The following is a 15,277-nucleotide window of genomic DNA, read 5'->3' as shown; positions in this document are numbered from 1 at the left end:
TTGTGGTCGACAACGCACATGTGTGTTACGTCTTTGATAAGATATCTTATCATCGTTCGTTATATGATGGAAGCTCTCGCCAAAGTACGTTTTCTTTCTCTGTTTCCCTTTTACACCCTCCTCCCCCCCTGCTGTTGCTTTACATTTTGCTCAGCTGCGCTGCTTTAAATAGCCGCTCATTTACACTGGCTGAGCAGCGTGTATGCGTATGAGTGTGTGTGTGTGTGAAAGAGAACAACTTGACTGTGTGTGTGTGTGTGTGCGGTTATTTGCCATTGAGTCTCACATAAACAATGTGCCGCCAGAGAAATCAAATCAATTAACATTGAAGGTGGGAAATCAAAAAGTAAAGAAATAGATTAACCCGCCGCATTGCCAGCTAGCTACTCGTAGCTGTCGCCCCACTGTCGAGCCAATTCACTCACTCACTCGCTCAGTCAGCCAGTCAGTCAGTCGCGTTTCGACCGCAAAACAAACCTGTGAAATATTCAATTTCTAGACACCGACCATAACTCACGACTGACGGCGCAGTGCCCCTGCATAGCCGCACGGATTGCGGAGACTAGTTCGACTGGATTAATTAAATCTCAATTTGATAAGTGGAAATCTTCGCAGTTCGATACACGCACATTTCAATATCTATTTTTTTTTTTACTTTTATCTCTTGGCCATAATATGTGCCGCTCGGCTGCTTACGCAAGTGCTCTGCCCAGGTTAACGTTGTTGTTATTGTTGCTGCTGCTGCTGCTGCAGGCATAGAAGGACATTTGGAGCATTGCTTGAGAGTCGCGTCGAGTCGTGTCGAGTGTCAAGTGCTTTTGTTGTGCGTATTGATATTGTGAAGTAGCTGGGCAGAGCAAGTGTGAGTGCGAGTGAGTGTGCGAGTGTGAGTGTTATTGTATAATTAGCAGAATGCGCAATTGTTTGCCAAAAATATTTCGCACCAAATCATCGTCGTCGGTGTCGCTGTCGTCGTCGACGTCGACGTCGACCAGAAACGCGGCCGGCCATTCAAATGAATTGGATGCGGACTCGGAGGCGGAACGCTATGTCATTGCGCCAGCAAATGCTAAATTAGCTAGGGCCGCTGATCAGCCGCTCGATAGAAATGCCAATAAAAAGCTGCATCAACAGCAACGGCAACGGCAACGAAAGCAGCAACAGCCGCCAGCCACAGCGACGACAACAACGACGACGACGACGACGACGACGGCAACGACGTCGTCCGCTGATGACGTCGATAAGAACCGGCTGATAAGCGCTGATAGAATAGCTAATTCAAATAGTTCGGATTTAGACACAAGCAACAACAGCCAGAGCCACAGCCAGAGCCAGAGCAACAGCAGCAATGGCAATGGCAGCCAAACAGCGACAAATGGCAGCATCCGCCAAGTGCTCGAAGCGAATCCGACCTCGGAAATGAAGGTGGCTGACGGTGAAATTTTATTAGCTGCGCCAGTGCCCGTTGCGTTGTCATTGCCAGCGCCAGCGCCAGCGCCAACGCCAGCATCGTTGGCCTCCAGCAAAACGCCCGAGGAAATGGAACGGGAGTACGCCGCAAATGAGGCGGCCGAGGGCAGGGATATAATGACGCCACTGATACGCAGCACAAGGTCATTGAGCACGGCCTTCGCCAGTGGCAGCGCCAGTGGAGCTGGTCCAGGTGGCGGCGGTGGCGTTGCTGCTGGCAGCGCTGCTGGAGTGGGCCGCATTATGCAGCCGGAAATAGTCGAGGCCATACGCAATCTGGACACACAGGCATTGCGGCTGAACAACCTCACGCTGGAGGACAGAGTCAAGCTGACACAGCTGCAGGATGGCAAGGCAAAGGAAACCCATGATGTGGCTGTGGTGCGACCCAAGGTATTCGCATTCGATCGCCAGACGCACAGCCTCTACGAGCGACGGCTGCACAAGGGGCCCAAGCTGCGGCTGTGGGTGGGCAACGGCAAGAAGCCGTCGCCGCAAACCGAGGAGGATGAGCTCAAAACATTTCAGGTATTGGCTGACAGGCGCCTTCTAGTAATTGAGACAGCTTGACAATATCCATAAACCACAAAGAAATCAGCTCTTTTTCTAGCCATTCACTTAGCTGATAGGCCAGGCCAAGATAACACTCAGCAATCGACAGAAATTGTCAGAGGCTTTATCAGTGCAGCTCTGACGCTTGTCCATGATTCAAATTCACGCTAAGGCGTCATTGATTGATGTTGCCCCTTCCGGAAGCCATCAACTTCGTCAGGTCTTGGACGAAATTACAAAGCCAATTTGATTCATACATAAACAAATATTTATATAGAAACAATTCATATCAATGAAAATGTGATACGTCAGAGTTGCAGTAATTGCTGAATATATGAATATGCATATATGTATGTATGTATGTATGTATATTTTTTTTTTTAATTTTACTTATTTGTTTATTTTACTTTATATAATGCAAAATGCATTTCATTTCATGTGTTGAGCAAGTGAAATCGTGTTTAACATTGAGCAACTGTTTATCAATCCATCAACTGGCACATTGATCAAAATATTGATTGTGTTTATTGTATGAGACAGCCTGTGCTCATTGCACATTTTATTATGTTTGTTTTACATATTTAAATGCTGTTCACAAAGTCTCAAACTAAATACAAAAAAGTTTATTTAGCTAAGGGAAAATCACATTTAAAATTGGCGTAAATCCGAAAGAGTTTAAAATATTTAAAGCAGCTTAAGAGATTTAACATTTAGAGATTAGTGTCCTGCTGACCTTTGATTTGAATTTGCTAACGTTGCAAAATTTATAATATTTGAAATGTACATATATAAAACATATTTTTGTATACATACATGTCTATTATAAATATTTTTATTTATATAAAAATATATATAAATATTTAAATATATTTATTTATACATATTATATGTGAATATATTTATACATACATATATTCATTAAATATGTATTTTTAAAAATGTATACATACATATTTTGAATATATGTATACATAAATATTTATATATATATATTTAAACATGTACATATGTATATAAATATATTTTAAATAAATTTAAATATTTATATATACTTTTACATAAAAAAAAAATTTATATATAGACATGTATGCATACAAAAAAATGTTTTATATACATTTAAATATATATGTATATATATATATTTTTTAAATATTTTTATATATTTGTATATAGATGTATTTCAATTTAAAGTCACGATCAGGTTTACTAGATTCTCAGGGTGCTAGCAGAGCTACCTAGACCTCTAGCCTCTCGAGGTATTTTTTGGTCATCTCTGAATTTCTGTTTTTATTAATATATGAGACCTTGGAGTCTTGCTCATATACAGTTTATATGCAGGCATAGTAGAGACAAGGAATTCTAACCTTATTTTCTAGAGCTAGCTTACTCCACAAATACACCTTTGCCTATATAAACCCTTACATATAGTAAATAGCCCGACAAGTCTTCTGAAAGTAATGCTTCAGCACTTCTTCATTTTAAAGCAAAGGCGCATCAGGCTTAGCTGCCTGCTGCCTGCTCAGTAATATAACAAATTATCAAAAATAAATTGGATTGAGCTAAGGAAAATAAAGCTTGTGAATCAATAATGTTGTTGCGCCACTCAGAGCTGGCAGTTAATCTTGAACGTAAATTGCAAAAAATATCAAATAAAATACTTTTTTTCTGGCTGTGCTGTAAAGTAGATTCGTTTTTGGACAAGTTGAGGCTGTGGAACATATTTATATATGTGTGTATATGTATTTATATGGCTGTAAGCTAACATGCTCAACATGTCTTCGCGTAGTCAGTTTATGGATATCGATTTTGAAATCAACGTTTATCAGTTGTCTTGTGCCCAAAGACGGTTATAAATAGTTTTGAATTTGGTTCCGTTTGATGTGAGCTTGTGTTTTCATTATTGAATTGACACAGGGAAAGGCACGTACAGCGGGTGTGCATGTGTGTGCGTGTGTGTGCATGAAATCCCGATTTTCACATATCGCATTTATTCATACGAGCATAATAAATCTGCAGGCCAAGTCACCAATACGGCAAATGGCGCCCCCAACAATTTCCGACGGGCGCAAGCAATTTTATTTTAATTTATCATCATTTTAGCGACACACACACGCTTCGCATATTGTGCGAGAGATGCGAACGCACACACGCACACACGTACTCACATACACATATACACACTCCCTCACACGCACACACGGACTGGTAAACTGACACGACACAGACAGAAGCCGAGTTAAGCCCTCTTATTTTGATGGCAAAGCCAGCGCTGTAGATTTTTATTAAATTTTACACGTTGCTTCACCTGCTCACCTCTTGCTCTTACTCTCTCACTCACCTGCCTTAACTTCTGTTGCAGCGAAATCTCATGGACTTGAAATATCCAACCGTGCTACCACCGAATCCTCAACTTAAGGTAAGCTGACACGTGCCACCGTTCGCCAGTCCTTCCTGTCCAATTTGACTAATGCCCAATCTCAATCTCAATCGCAATCGCAATGTCAATTCCCGTCCCGCAGGCGCTTTTAGTTTTTCACAAATCGGATAGCATCTGCGAGGTGGTCACCTTGGCCTGCCAGCGCCACCAGCTGGACGTAACGCTGGTCAAGTCCAAGGAGGAGGCGCTCGAAACGCTGCACAAGTCCTATGCCACGGCACAGTGCTATCACCTAATTATAATTGATGCGCGCTCCACAAAGGGTCTCGACGCCGAGCACATTGCAAGGTGAGTGCGGCGTACGTTGCGTATACGTGATGGCAAACTCTTGCCGAAACTTTGCACTTTAACTGATGCGAACTTCTTCACACATATTTCGCTTCATTCTCCACTGCCAGAACAATACGCCACACACACGGACATCACTTAACGACAATAATTGCCGTCTGCAAAAAGAGGTACGTAGCAACGCTCAGTCCATCTGCTGCCATTTAGCCAAATGTCTCTTTCAGTTTCTTTGAGAAGGATGATGCGCTAATTGCTCTATTGGACGCTGGCGTTAATAGAGTAAGTTTTCAGTTCACTTAGCTGCAATTGACTGCAATTAACCAGCTCACCTCCTGATTGCTCTCGCAGTGCATAGCCGAGACGACCAACCTGACCCTGTGCAGCGTCGAACTGAAGCAGATACTGCACTCGATCATCCGGCCACATAATGTGATGTCCACTCAACAGGTAAGCGTCACACGGCAAACGCAACTCAGCAATGCAGCAATGCAGCAATGCAATCGAGTTAATGTCCTGGCCGGGAATGCATTAATTCAATTAAACTGGCGTCGTCGCTCGTCGCTTATCAAATTGTAAATGTTAACCAGAAGCACGTCCTCTCTCCTCTCTTCCCTTCTCACGCACACACAGGCACTGTACACGGCCCTGCACCGGCTGAAGGAGGTGGTGCTCATCACGGACGACGTGCTGCGCATACAATATGCGAATCGAGCCACCGAGCGACTGCTCAACATGCGGCTGGTGAGTGACTCATGCATGCATCATGCACTAATGCGCCCAGGGTGCACTGTGCACACACACACACGCACAGAGAGAGACTCTAATGCGATTTGTATTTGAATGTCAAACAGGATGAAATAATTAGCAAGCCATTAGGCGACATCTTCGTCTCGGACCTGTCCACCATCAGCGAGCAGGGCAAGAGCATCAAGGAGTTCGATGGCATTCTAATGGTGCGCCGTAAGAATCAGGAGAGCATTCCCATGCACGTACGTGTCGTGCCCGTGGCCTGCATCGGCAGGTAAGTGCAAAGGCTTCAAGCCTCTCCGCTCTCAATGGCATTGAATTGATTTTCGCTCTTTTTTCCCACTTTCCAGTGCACCGACGCATCTGATTTTCAACTTTGATATACCCGGCGGCGGTATGGACTTCATTGCAACGCTGCCGCAGCCAAAGGAGGCGCCGCGGGGCTCGCTGCACTCGGTGCGCCGCTGCAGCTTCGACGTGCGCTCGATTGCCTCGGACGGACTGCGCCGCACCAGCCTGGCCAAGCTGACGTCGCTGCCGCTGGAGGCGCCCATCACCAAAGTATGACTCCATTTTGTACCCCCAATTGGTTTTGACTAAACTGTTGACAGCTCCAGCCCAGCCCAACCCAGTCCAATCCAATCCAATCCCGCCCAACCCAGTCCAATCCAACTCATCAGACAACATACGAATGCTTTTTGTGCCCATGTTGCCGATACTAAACCAAACTATTGTCCGTGTCCGCGTCCGTGGTGTGTGGTTTCTCTCTCTCTCTCTCTCTCTGTGTCAGTGTGTGTGTGTGTGTGTGTGTGTCATGTGTTCATTGTTAGGTACTAGCACTGTAGCATCAGTAGCAACTACCAATCCCCACAACATCTGCCACCACATCCACAACAGAGCACACACACACAACCACACACACACTGATACTGACACAGTCAACGAACGATCCATTTGAATGCGTTAGAGTTGTGCTAAACAGATCAAAGATGTAGTTTATAATTGACTAATTTAATAGGAGTAATCAAATGAGCTTAGCATTATTTATTTTTAACAAAAGTTATATAGGCTTAAGAAAGAGAAATTGAAACTTCAGATAATCATCTCTGTTAAGAAACCAATTTCAGGTGGAACTAGTTAGAATTCTAGCAATTCATATTTGCAGCTGAATGACAGCTAAAATTTGAACAAATCAAATTACTTGTATTAATTCCTTGTATTAAGTTTACCTCAACAATTTTGTATAAAAATAATTTGGTTCTCTTCAGTTTTGCAACACATTGCGTATACGCCCCAGTATACTACTTGAACTACTTTTGATAGGTCTTCCACTTCTAAGCTTAAATATTCGTTGACTTCAGTGAAACCATCAAATATATAGGGAAAATCAATGCGTAGTGCCAAACCTTTAGCTAATGTCGCTTTAATTTATAAATAGAAGCGCTAAGTAGGAAGTTGATGCAAGCCCTTTAAAATAATTCCGAGTAATTAGCGACTTTTTTAATACACCTAGCAGAATACTAAAAGCTATATAGAACAGCAATAAAGTTCAGCTTATCCAGCTCCAGCTCTATAGCAGTTTATGTAGATCTAAGTTCCAGTTCAAGAAAATAGAGTTTTAGAGTAATACCCATTTAGTTGATCTTCGATGCACAACTCTAATGGAGCCAACAGCTGGGGATGTCTGGCCATCGCATATATCTGTATATGGCTTTAATTATTCATCCGTATCTAATGGCTCGGTTTTTGGCACATATTCGATAATTAATTGATTTAACGCTACTAATCCCATACAGAGTCAACCAATCAATATCAATCTCAATCTCAAACTCAATCTCGATCTCGATCTCAATCTCAATCTAATTCTCAATATCAATAACAGACTACAAACATATCAAACCAAATTGCACAACTAAAACTATTGTTTTTACATTGATTCTCTTTTTATCTCTTATATTTGTTATGTTCTCTTTTACTTTTATGTTTTGTGTGTACTCGAACAAACAAACAAACAAACAAAATATCCAATAAACATTATTGTACATATGAACTGGTTCCATTCGCTCGCACGTTCGCTCGCTCGCTCGCTCGTTCGTTTCTGCTCGCTGCGCGTCGCTTGCAATCAAAAAAAAAAAAAAAAAAAAAAAAAAAAAAAAAATGAAAAAAATCAATCAACCAAATCTGTTCAAAACCAACAACAACAACAACAACAAAAACAACGCACACGCACTTTAGATAATCAATTTACTATCACAAGTACAGGAGAATTGTTCAGCGGACGAGGCACGCCTCATAGACAAAGTCTTGGACTTCCTCAAGCGCGAAGGACTCTACAGTCCCCAAATGAAAGAGCTACGCACAGACGATCCCATAGCCACCGATCTCATTGGCGCCCTGCTGACAGTAAGTAGATCATATAACTTTTAAAAATCGAAGCTAATATATGATTTACCCCTTTTAGGGTCCCAGTGTCTACTCGTCGCGGCGCAGCTCCAACGACTCCATCATCCGCACTGGCAACTCGACGCGCGCGGCCACCATAGTACCCGCCAAGATGAAGGTAGAGATCTGGATATAGGTCAAGCTTTAACTAGATTTACATTTAATAAACTCTCTCTCTCTCTTTCTCTCTCTTTGCGCGCAGGCCAATCCCATCATCATGGAACTACTTGAAGAATCTCTGAAATGGGACTTTGATATTTTCAAATTGGAAGAGATCACCGACTACCATCCGCTGCTGTACTTGGGCATGGAGATGTTCCGGCGCTTCGATGTCTTCGCCACGCTGAACATCGATGAGAACGTCTGCAAGGCTTGGCTGGCCGTCATCGAGGCGCACTACCACAAGAGCAACACATATCACAATAGCACACATGCAGCGGATGTTATGCAGGTTCGTCTCTCCCTCTCTCTCTCGCTCTCTCTCCTCTCCTCACAGTAGTTCTATAAAATCACACTCTCTTCTCAATCGGTAGGCAACGGGCGCCTTCATCACACAGCTGGCCAGCAAGGATATGGTCATGGATCGCATGGACGAGGCAACGGCTCTGATTGCAGCCGCTGCTCATGACGTCGATCATCCGGGGCGCTCCTCGGCCTTTCTGTGCAACTCGAACAATCCACTGGCCATATTGTATAATGACCTGACGGTGCTGGAGTCCCACCATGCTGCCATCACTTTCAAGCTGACCCTGGGTAAGTGAAGGCAGCGAAATCAAGCTGAGATCCTTATGCTAACTTCTGATTCTCCTGCAGGCGATGACAAGTTCAACATATTCAAAAACCTGGACAAGGAAACGTACAAATCGGCGCGCAGCACAATCATCGATATGATTCTGGCCACGGAGATGACGCGTCACTTTGAGCATTTGGCCAAGTTTGTGAGCGTCTTTGGCAGCGAGGTGGAGCCGCGCGAGGTAAGCTGAATCAGCCATGCTCTGGTGGTATTGAATATCCACTTAGATCACCATTTAATCCCATGTAGCTTGTGCAGTCCGAGGAGGAGACATCCATACTCATGCGCCGCATGCTCATCAAGGTGGCCGATGTGAGCAATCCGGCCCGCCCCATGCAGTACTGCATCGAGTGGGCGCGCCGCATTGCCGAGGAGTACTTTATGCAGACGGACGAGGAGAAGCAGCGGCACCTGCCCATAGTGATGCCCATGTTCGATCGGGCCACCTGCAGCATACCAAAGAGCCAGATTGGTTTTATCGAATACATTATACAGGATATGATGCACGCCTGGGACGGTACGTGAAACCATCAAGCGAGAATTGAGCATGGAAGTAATTGAAGTTCGATTTGATTGCAGGTTTTATTGATATGCCCGAGCTGATCACGTGCATGCAGATCAACTACTCACAGTGGAAGAAATATGATGAGCAGGGCATCAATACGCTCGCCGATATTATGGCCAAGCAGCCGCCGGTGGGCAACAAGTCGTCTAGCTCCAAATAGCATACGGCTTTCCGGAGATTATTCTCGGGTCTACTGAAGCCGCTGCCGGCCCAGGCGCCTGCCACATCCACAATTGGCGAGAACGAGATGGAGGATATGCTCTAGTGCAGGCGCATCCGGACCCAGGGCCGTGGCTTGCGTCGCTGTCTCTCGGCATAGGTCTCGTTCTACTTGTTGTTGTCGCTGCTATGCATACATATCTCGACTAAATAACGCTTCCAAAACTGTGCTCTGTATGGGACGTGTGTGTGTGTGTGTGCGTGGGTGTGTGGTTGTGTTTGTGTGTGTGGCGTATATCTTAATACGCAGTGACAGCTGAGTCTCCATGAATGGGAGGCAAGAAGACGCGCACACACACACCCACCCACCCACTCACACACACAAGCACACAAAAACTGTCGCAAATGTTTGAAGAGCAAAACTAAACAAAACAAAGAAAACAAAAAACTAACTAAAAACAAAAAAAAAAACAAATTATTGGGCTGGACTCAAAATGTAATATTTAAGTAACATCACAAAATGAAAAAAAAAAAAAACAAAAAAGAAAACAAAAGAAAATTGTTTATGTATATGTGTATATCTGTGTGCCCTATTAAATGTGTGTGAGCGTGCGTGTGTGTGTATGTCTGCGTGTCAAAGTATATACAAATAAATACTAATACAACAACAAATAGTTAAACATAGTCACATATTGTCATGGTGCGAGCAATGTGGCGTGCGCTCTACAGTACCTAAAATGGTATAAAAAAAAAAATTAATAATAAATCAATAATAAAAATAAATTAAAATTTATAAAAATAAAATAAATTAAAGAAACACACACACACCGCATAAGCAACATGGCACACATACTAGTACATAAGTCGTGTACGTGTACGTGTTTGTGTTTCTCCTCTCCCACCTTCATCTGCCCTCACACACGAAGACAATCTCTGTTAAATACAACAACTGTCCAACTACTTATAAATTAAGATAGATTTTGCAAAGGCCATAGCTAGATGACAAAGGATTCGCGTTGAGTGAGTGTGAGTGTGAGTGATTGAGTGAGTGTATGTGTGTGTGTGTGATTGTTTGGGTGTGTATGCGTGGATGGATTAGCAGGGACAATTTATATAATGAGCAGAGCAAACGAACTATTGGCTAGAATAACAACTATAACTATTTCTACTAATGTACAACTCGACTAGTTTGATTACAACAAGCAACAAAAAAAAACAACAACAACAACAATTCGAATCCACATATGTAACGTGCGTAACTCTATGGGGCCCTTTCTACAATTACTATTACAACTACTACTACAACTACTACTACTACTACAACTACCTACTGCTATCTAATACCTAATATTATATATGATTACTGAATACTGTTGATGTGTTGCAGAATTAAGCGAAATGCAAATGAAATTTATATAAGTGAAATCCTTTTTGAAATCTTTTTTATCTAATTGACTGAACAAATTACATATTATATATATATATATATAACAAGTAAATTAATACGAATCGATAATACGATCTTGTTGAAAAAAAAAATATTGAAAAACAAAAACAAAAAAATTACAAACCAAAAACAAAATAAAAGAGCAAAAATATTATATATATACATGTTATATATATACATAGATGTTTACATACCTATGAATCAAAGCAAATGCAAAATAATAAGTATATATTCGTACATATATATACATATATACAATTTATACAACTTTTACGAAGGATAAGCATATTCAAAGGATATATTTATATATTATTATATATGTATGTATGTATGCGAATGCGTGCGTGCGTGTGTGTGTGTGTGCGTGTTTGGGTATGTCATCCAGTCACACTGTTATTTGTATCTGTTATAGACATTTATTTCACGATTACATTTTTGATACAGTTTATACAGACAAGAAACCGGATCGATCGAGCGATCTTCAGTTTCCCAAGCCCAATCCGAATTGCACACACTCATAAAAAATAAATACATGCATACACACACCCACGCACTCCGTTTTAATTGAATGCAAATACAAAAAAAAAAGAAAAAAAAAATATATATATATACGAGTTACATGCATACATATGTATTTATTGTTGTTAATATGTGTGTGTGTATGTGTGCAAGTGTGTGCGTGCTTTTCGATGTTAGCAGCCACGCACACTTCTTAATAAGTATTTACAACAACAACAACAAAATCAAAGCGAAAAAGAAACAATTATTTTTAAATACGAGCTCTTTAAACAAATGCATGCAAATTTCTACATATTACTAAACAATTCTTCGATCCTGTTTGTTTACCCCAACAAGCAGAATCTTTATACAACTACATACATACTGACATACATATATTTGTTACTACATCTGTTTGCTCCTTGCAGGTTAAGGATTATAAATGTTAAGATTTAGTCAAATTTATTGTAAAAACAAAACAAAAGGCGAATAAAAAAACGCAAATACATAAATACAAATTCAAAGTGAAAACAAAAATCAACTGACCTTCGATTTTCAAATTATGGCAAACAAAAAAAGAGGTAAAAACAGAAGTTAAAAATAAGTTAAATTTACATTTGGGCCTTTGGCAAGGTCGAGCATGCAAACAAGTTTGAGTTTTCAATGTTGAGAGCGAGAATATTCAAAATATTCATATATCGATTTGCTGTCATTTGTTATTACGCCTGGAATGCTATGAATATAGTTTGGAGAGGTATGATGGACTTGTGCAACCGCATGTAAAACGGAAGTAGGCGTGGGACAGGATATATAATAAGGGTTGAGCTGAATAGTCGTAATTGATTGTGCTATTCTATCTATAGGAATACATTGAAGACGAGAGCTGAAATCTGAAGCTTTTTATTTTTGAATATTATATTAACTTATATTTTTATTGCATTTTATTTGTCTATTTTCAATTTAAATAGGTTTTCTGACTTCTTATGAAATGAGATGAACCCATTTAGATACAATTCTGCTTCAAATGAAACTCCATTTTTATATAGATCAGAATTCTGTCTTCAAATGGAATTAGAAATAACTTAATAATAAAATATGCCCTGCTAGGTGCACCCATAAAGAATTTGTATCATGCCCAGAGTATCTCCCAGTCCTCAACTTTTAGATTAGATCACTCTCACTTCTTCAAATTGGCTTACAGCTGCGTCAATCAGTACATCTGATCCGCATTCAAACGACCTGTTTTCGATTCTTTGGGCTAAATGGCTAAGTGACCGAAGACGTGCGCATAATTTCACCTGCTAAGACACTAGGTAAACAAGCAAACAAAACGAACTGTTGACAAAATGAATTGGTAGCCGAAATACTCCGAAACTTTCTTTTGCGACTGGTTTCGACAAGAGCTTCATGGTCCCATAACATAAGCCCTCCATAAAGAAAGTCTTACAGCACCCGATCATTTCATGTATTTCGAAAATCGAACCGAAGATCACAAAAAAACGAGAGTCTGTTGCATGTTATATAACACGCATACACTTATAGATGTGTGTATGCGATGATTGCGGCTCCATTAGTGATGCGGCTCAGGCAAGGACGGCGCGCGCGCTTCACGTTCATTATTGATTAATGTGATTAATGTTATGGCTTGTATGAATATATTTATGATCATTATATAGACAGTTCTAATGATGATAGTGATGCTAGCCAGGCCTTGTGCTGACTGTGACTGTGATCGTAGCAAGCTGATTGCCAAAAGAGTAAATCTATATGAACTGAGCTGAGTTATCAAGTCACATCACCCATCACTGCTCTTCACTTCACATCACGTGCGCATCTCTGGCACTCAGCGTAGGGCGAGAAATTCTGCCTCGATATTCCCGACGAGATGGCAGTAGCATTTAATGCAGCGGAAACTGTGAAGGCGATCGGTTGGGCGCGTCTTTAAGTAATTTGGAAAATTCGTGATTTATCAGTCAAACATAGTGCCGTTATGCCCGAGTCGAGTTTCTTTGCGCGAAGCGTGCCCTTCGAGCAGATCGACAAGCTGGCCATCAGCGGCGGCTACTCCTCGATCTATGCCACCCGTGAGCCGAACGTGCCCGTGGTGGGCAACTGGGAGCAGCGCTTCTGCCGTCTGGCCGACACCTTCCAGCCCGTGCTGGATCGCGTGCACGACTTCGAGGTGCGTGAGGATGATGTGTGGATCGTCACGCTGCCCAAGTGCGGCACCACCTGGATGCAGGAGCTGGCTTGGCTGGTGCTCAATCAGTGCGACTTTGAGACGGCCAAGTCCGTGGACCTGACCATACGCTCCCCATTTTTGGAGTAAGTTGATCACTCGACTAATGAGAAGCTAGCTAAGCCTCTGGTCAATATAGATTCAATGGCGTTGTGCCGAACGTGCCCCACGACACCATCGAGGCAGCCAATGCGCTAAGCTCGCCACGCCTCATCAAATCCCATCTGCCCGCCTGGCTACTGCCACGCCAGGTCTGGACCAAAAAGCCGAAGATCATCTACGTCTATCGGAATCCCAAAGACGCAGCCGTCTCGTACTTCCATCACTGGCGTGGCATGGTCGGCTATCAGGGCACCAAGGACGATTTCATGCACTCCTTCATCGATGGCTATGTGAACTTCACGCCCTGCTGGCCGCACGTGCTCGACTTCTGGCAGTTGCGCCACGAGCCGTACATCTTCTTCACCAGCTACGAGCGCATGAAGACCCAGCTCGATCAGGTAATCAACGATGTGGCCCGATTCCTGCAACGCCCAGTGAGCGTTGAGCAGGTGCAGCAGATGAAGCAGCACCTCTCCTTCGAGAGCATGCGCGACAATCCCGCCTGCAACCACGCCAAGGAATTCGAGAGCATGAAGGCAGCAGCTGGCCGCGAAGTGGAGGAGTTCAGGTGAGCCAGTCTTGCACTGATCTCTGTTTAGATCTGCTTACATAAGGCTAAATAGCGTTGCTCCACACAGGTTTGTGCGGCGGGGCGTGGTGGGCAGCCACAAGGATGAAATGACAGCGGACGTGATACGCGAATTTGATCTTTGGTCCGATGGCAACCTGAGGGAGTATAAATTGAACATGGATGACTTCACAACTTACAGCAAGTACAATGAGCAGGCAACTATCGAGAAACTGTTGTGAGCGCATCAATTAATCACTTCGAATAGATTATAAGCTAATGTGATAAATGTGTAATGAAGAACAGTAAATAAGTATATTTGTATGTTTGTTATCAATAAATGGCTCCTTACTTCAACACAAATAACTACAGCGATTAGCGTAAAGTGTAATGTGTAATGGTGTAATTTTAGCAATCAGTTTGAACTTAACGTATAAGTCTTAATCAGAAATTTATAAAAGTACGAGATAATATATCACTCTCTTTCTCTCTCTATCTCTCTAAATGAGTTGAATAATCCAATTCGAGCAGAACGCACCGATGTGAAATATGGAGGTGTTGGAGGATGATGTTTGGATTGTTGCAAGACAAAAGAGTTGTACCAAATAACCGTTTACTACTTGATGAACAATGTGAAGAACTGATAATCTACCATACAATATAATACAATATGATTGTGTAACTTTGGCATGTTTGTCATTCGATTGAGTACATAGAGAATTCCATTCAGTGTATATGTATATGTATGTATATATAATAATTTGTCAAGTTATTGGCATATCTCTCAATAAATTTGGACAGCATCATAACAAAATATATATTAAATAATTATTCATTTATATATGCAATTGAAAATAATTAAATTAACTTTTCACTCATTCGAATAAATTAATTTAATTTAACAATTCAGTCCGTTAGCTCGTTTTAAATTTGGCGGCTAAATTATTGAGAAAAAAGCCAAATTCGACGA

General features: G+C 41.9%; 2 protein-coding genes across 3 annotated transcripts; both read left to right on the top strand.

Moving 5' to 3' along the window:
- Positions 1 to 436: 436 nt before the first annotated feature.
- LOC6579628 (high affinity cAMP-specific and IBMX-insensitive 3',5'-cyclic phosphodiesterase 8) lies at positions 437 to 9,889 on the top strand. The gene is made up of 16 exons (XM_032729813.2): positions 437 to 1,998; positions 4,382 to 4,438; positions 4,542 to 4,747; positions 4,858 to 4,917; positions 4,972 to 5,026; positions 5,096 to 5,194; positions 5,378 to 5,488; positions 5,599 to 5,768; positions 5,845 to 6,055; positions 7,730 to 7,897; positions 7,956 to 8,054; positions 8,139 to 8,387; positions 8,470 to 8,689; positions 8,750 to 8,910; positions 8,979 to 9,246; positions 9,309 to 9,889. The coding sequence occupies exons 1-16, from the start codon at positions 913 to 915 to the stop codon at positions 9,452 to 9,454; spliced, it is 3,366 nt and encodes a 1,121-aa protein (XP_032585704.2). The 5' UTR covers positions 437 to 912; the 3' UTR covers positions 9,455 to 9,889.
- Positions 9,890 to 13,287: 3,398 nt separating this feature from the next.
- On the top strand, positions 13,288 to 14,683 carry LOC6579627 (sulfotransferase 1 family member D1). Of its 2 annotated transcripts, none has more exons than XM_032730316.2 (3): positions 13,288 to 13,723; positions 13,777 to 14,307; positions 14,363 to 14,683. In XM_032730316.2, the coding sequence occupies exons 1-3, from the start codon at positions 13,389 to 13,391 to the stop codon at positions 14,547 to 14,549; spliced, it is 1,053 nt and encodes a 350-aa protein (XP_032586207.1). In that variant the 5' UTR covers positions 13,288 to 13,388; the 3' UTR covers positions 14,550 to 14,683. The 2 variants fall into 2 exon arrangements, with proteins under 2 accessions (XP_032586207.1, XP_002005509.1); XM_002005473.4 differs by having other exon boundaries at positions 13,289 to 13,723; positions 14,378 to 14,682.
- The last annotated feature ends 594 nt before the right edge of the window (positions 14,684 to 15,277 follow it).

This window comes from Drosophila mojavensis, unplaced genomic scaffold (genome assembly GCF_018153725.1).
Source record: "Drosophila mojavensis isolate 15081-1352.22 unplaced genomic scaffold, ASM1815372v1 contig_80, whole genome shotgun sequence".
Taxonomy (NCBI): Eukaryota; Metazoa; Arthropoda; class Insecta; order Diptera; family Drosophilidae; genus Drosophila; species Drosophila mojavensis.
This window is presented reverse-complemented; position numbering and strand designations above follow the sequence as displayed.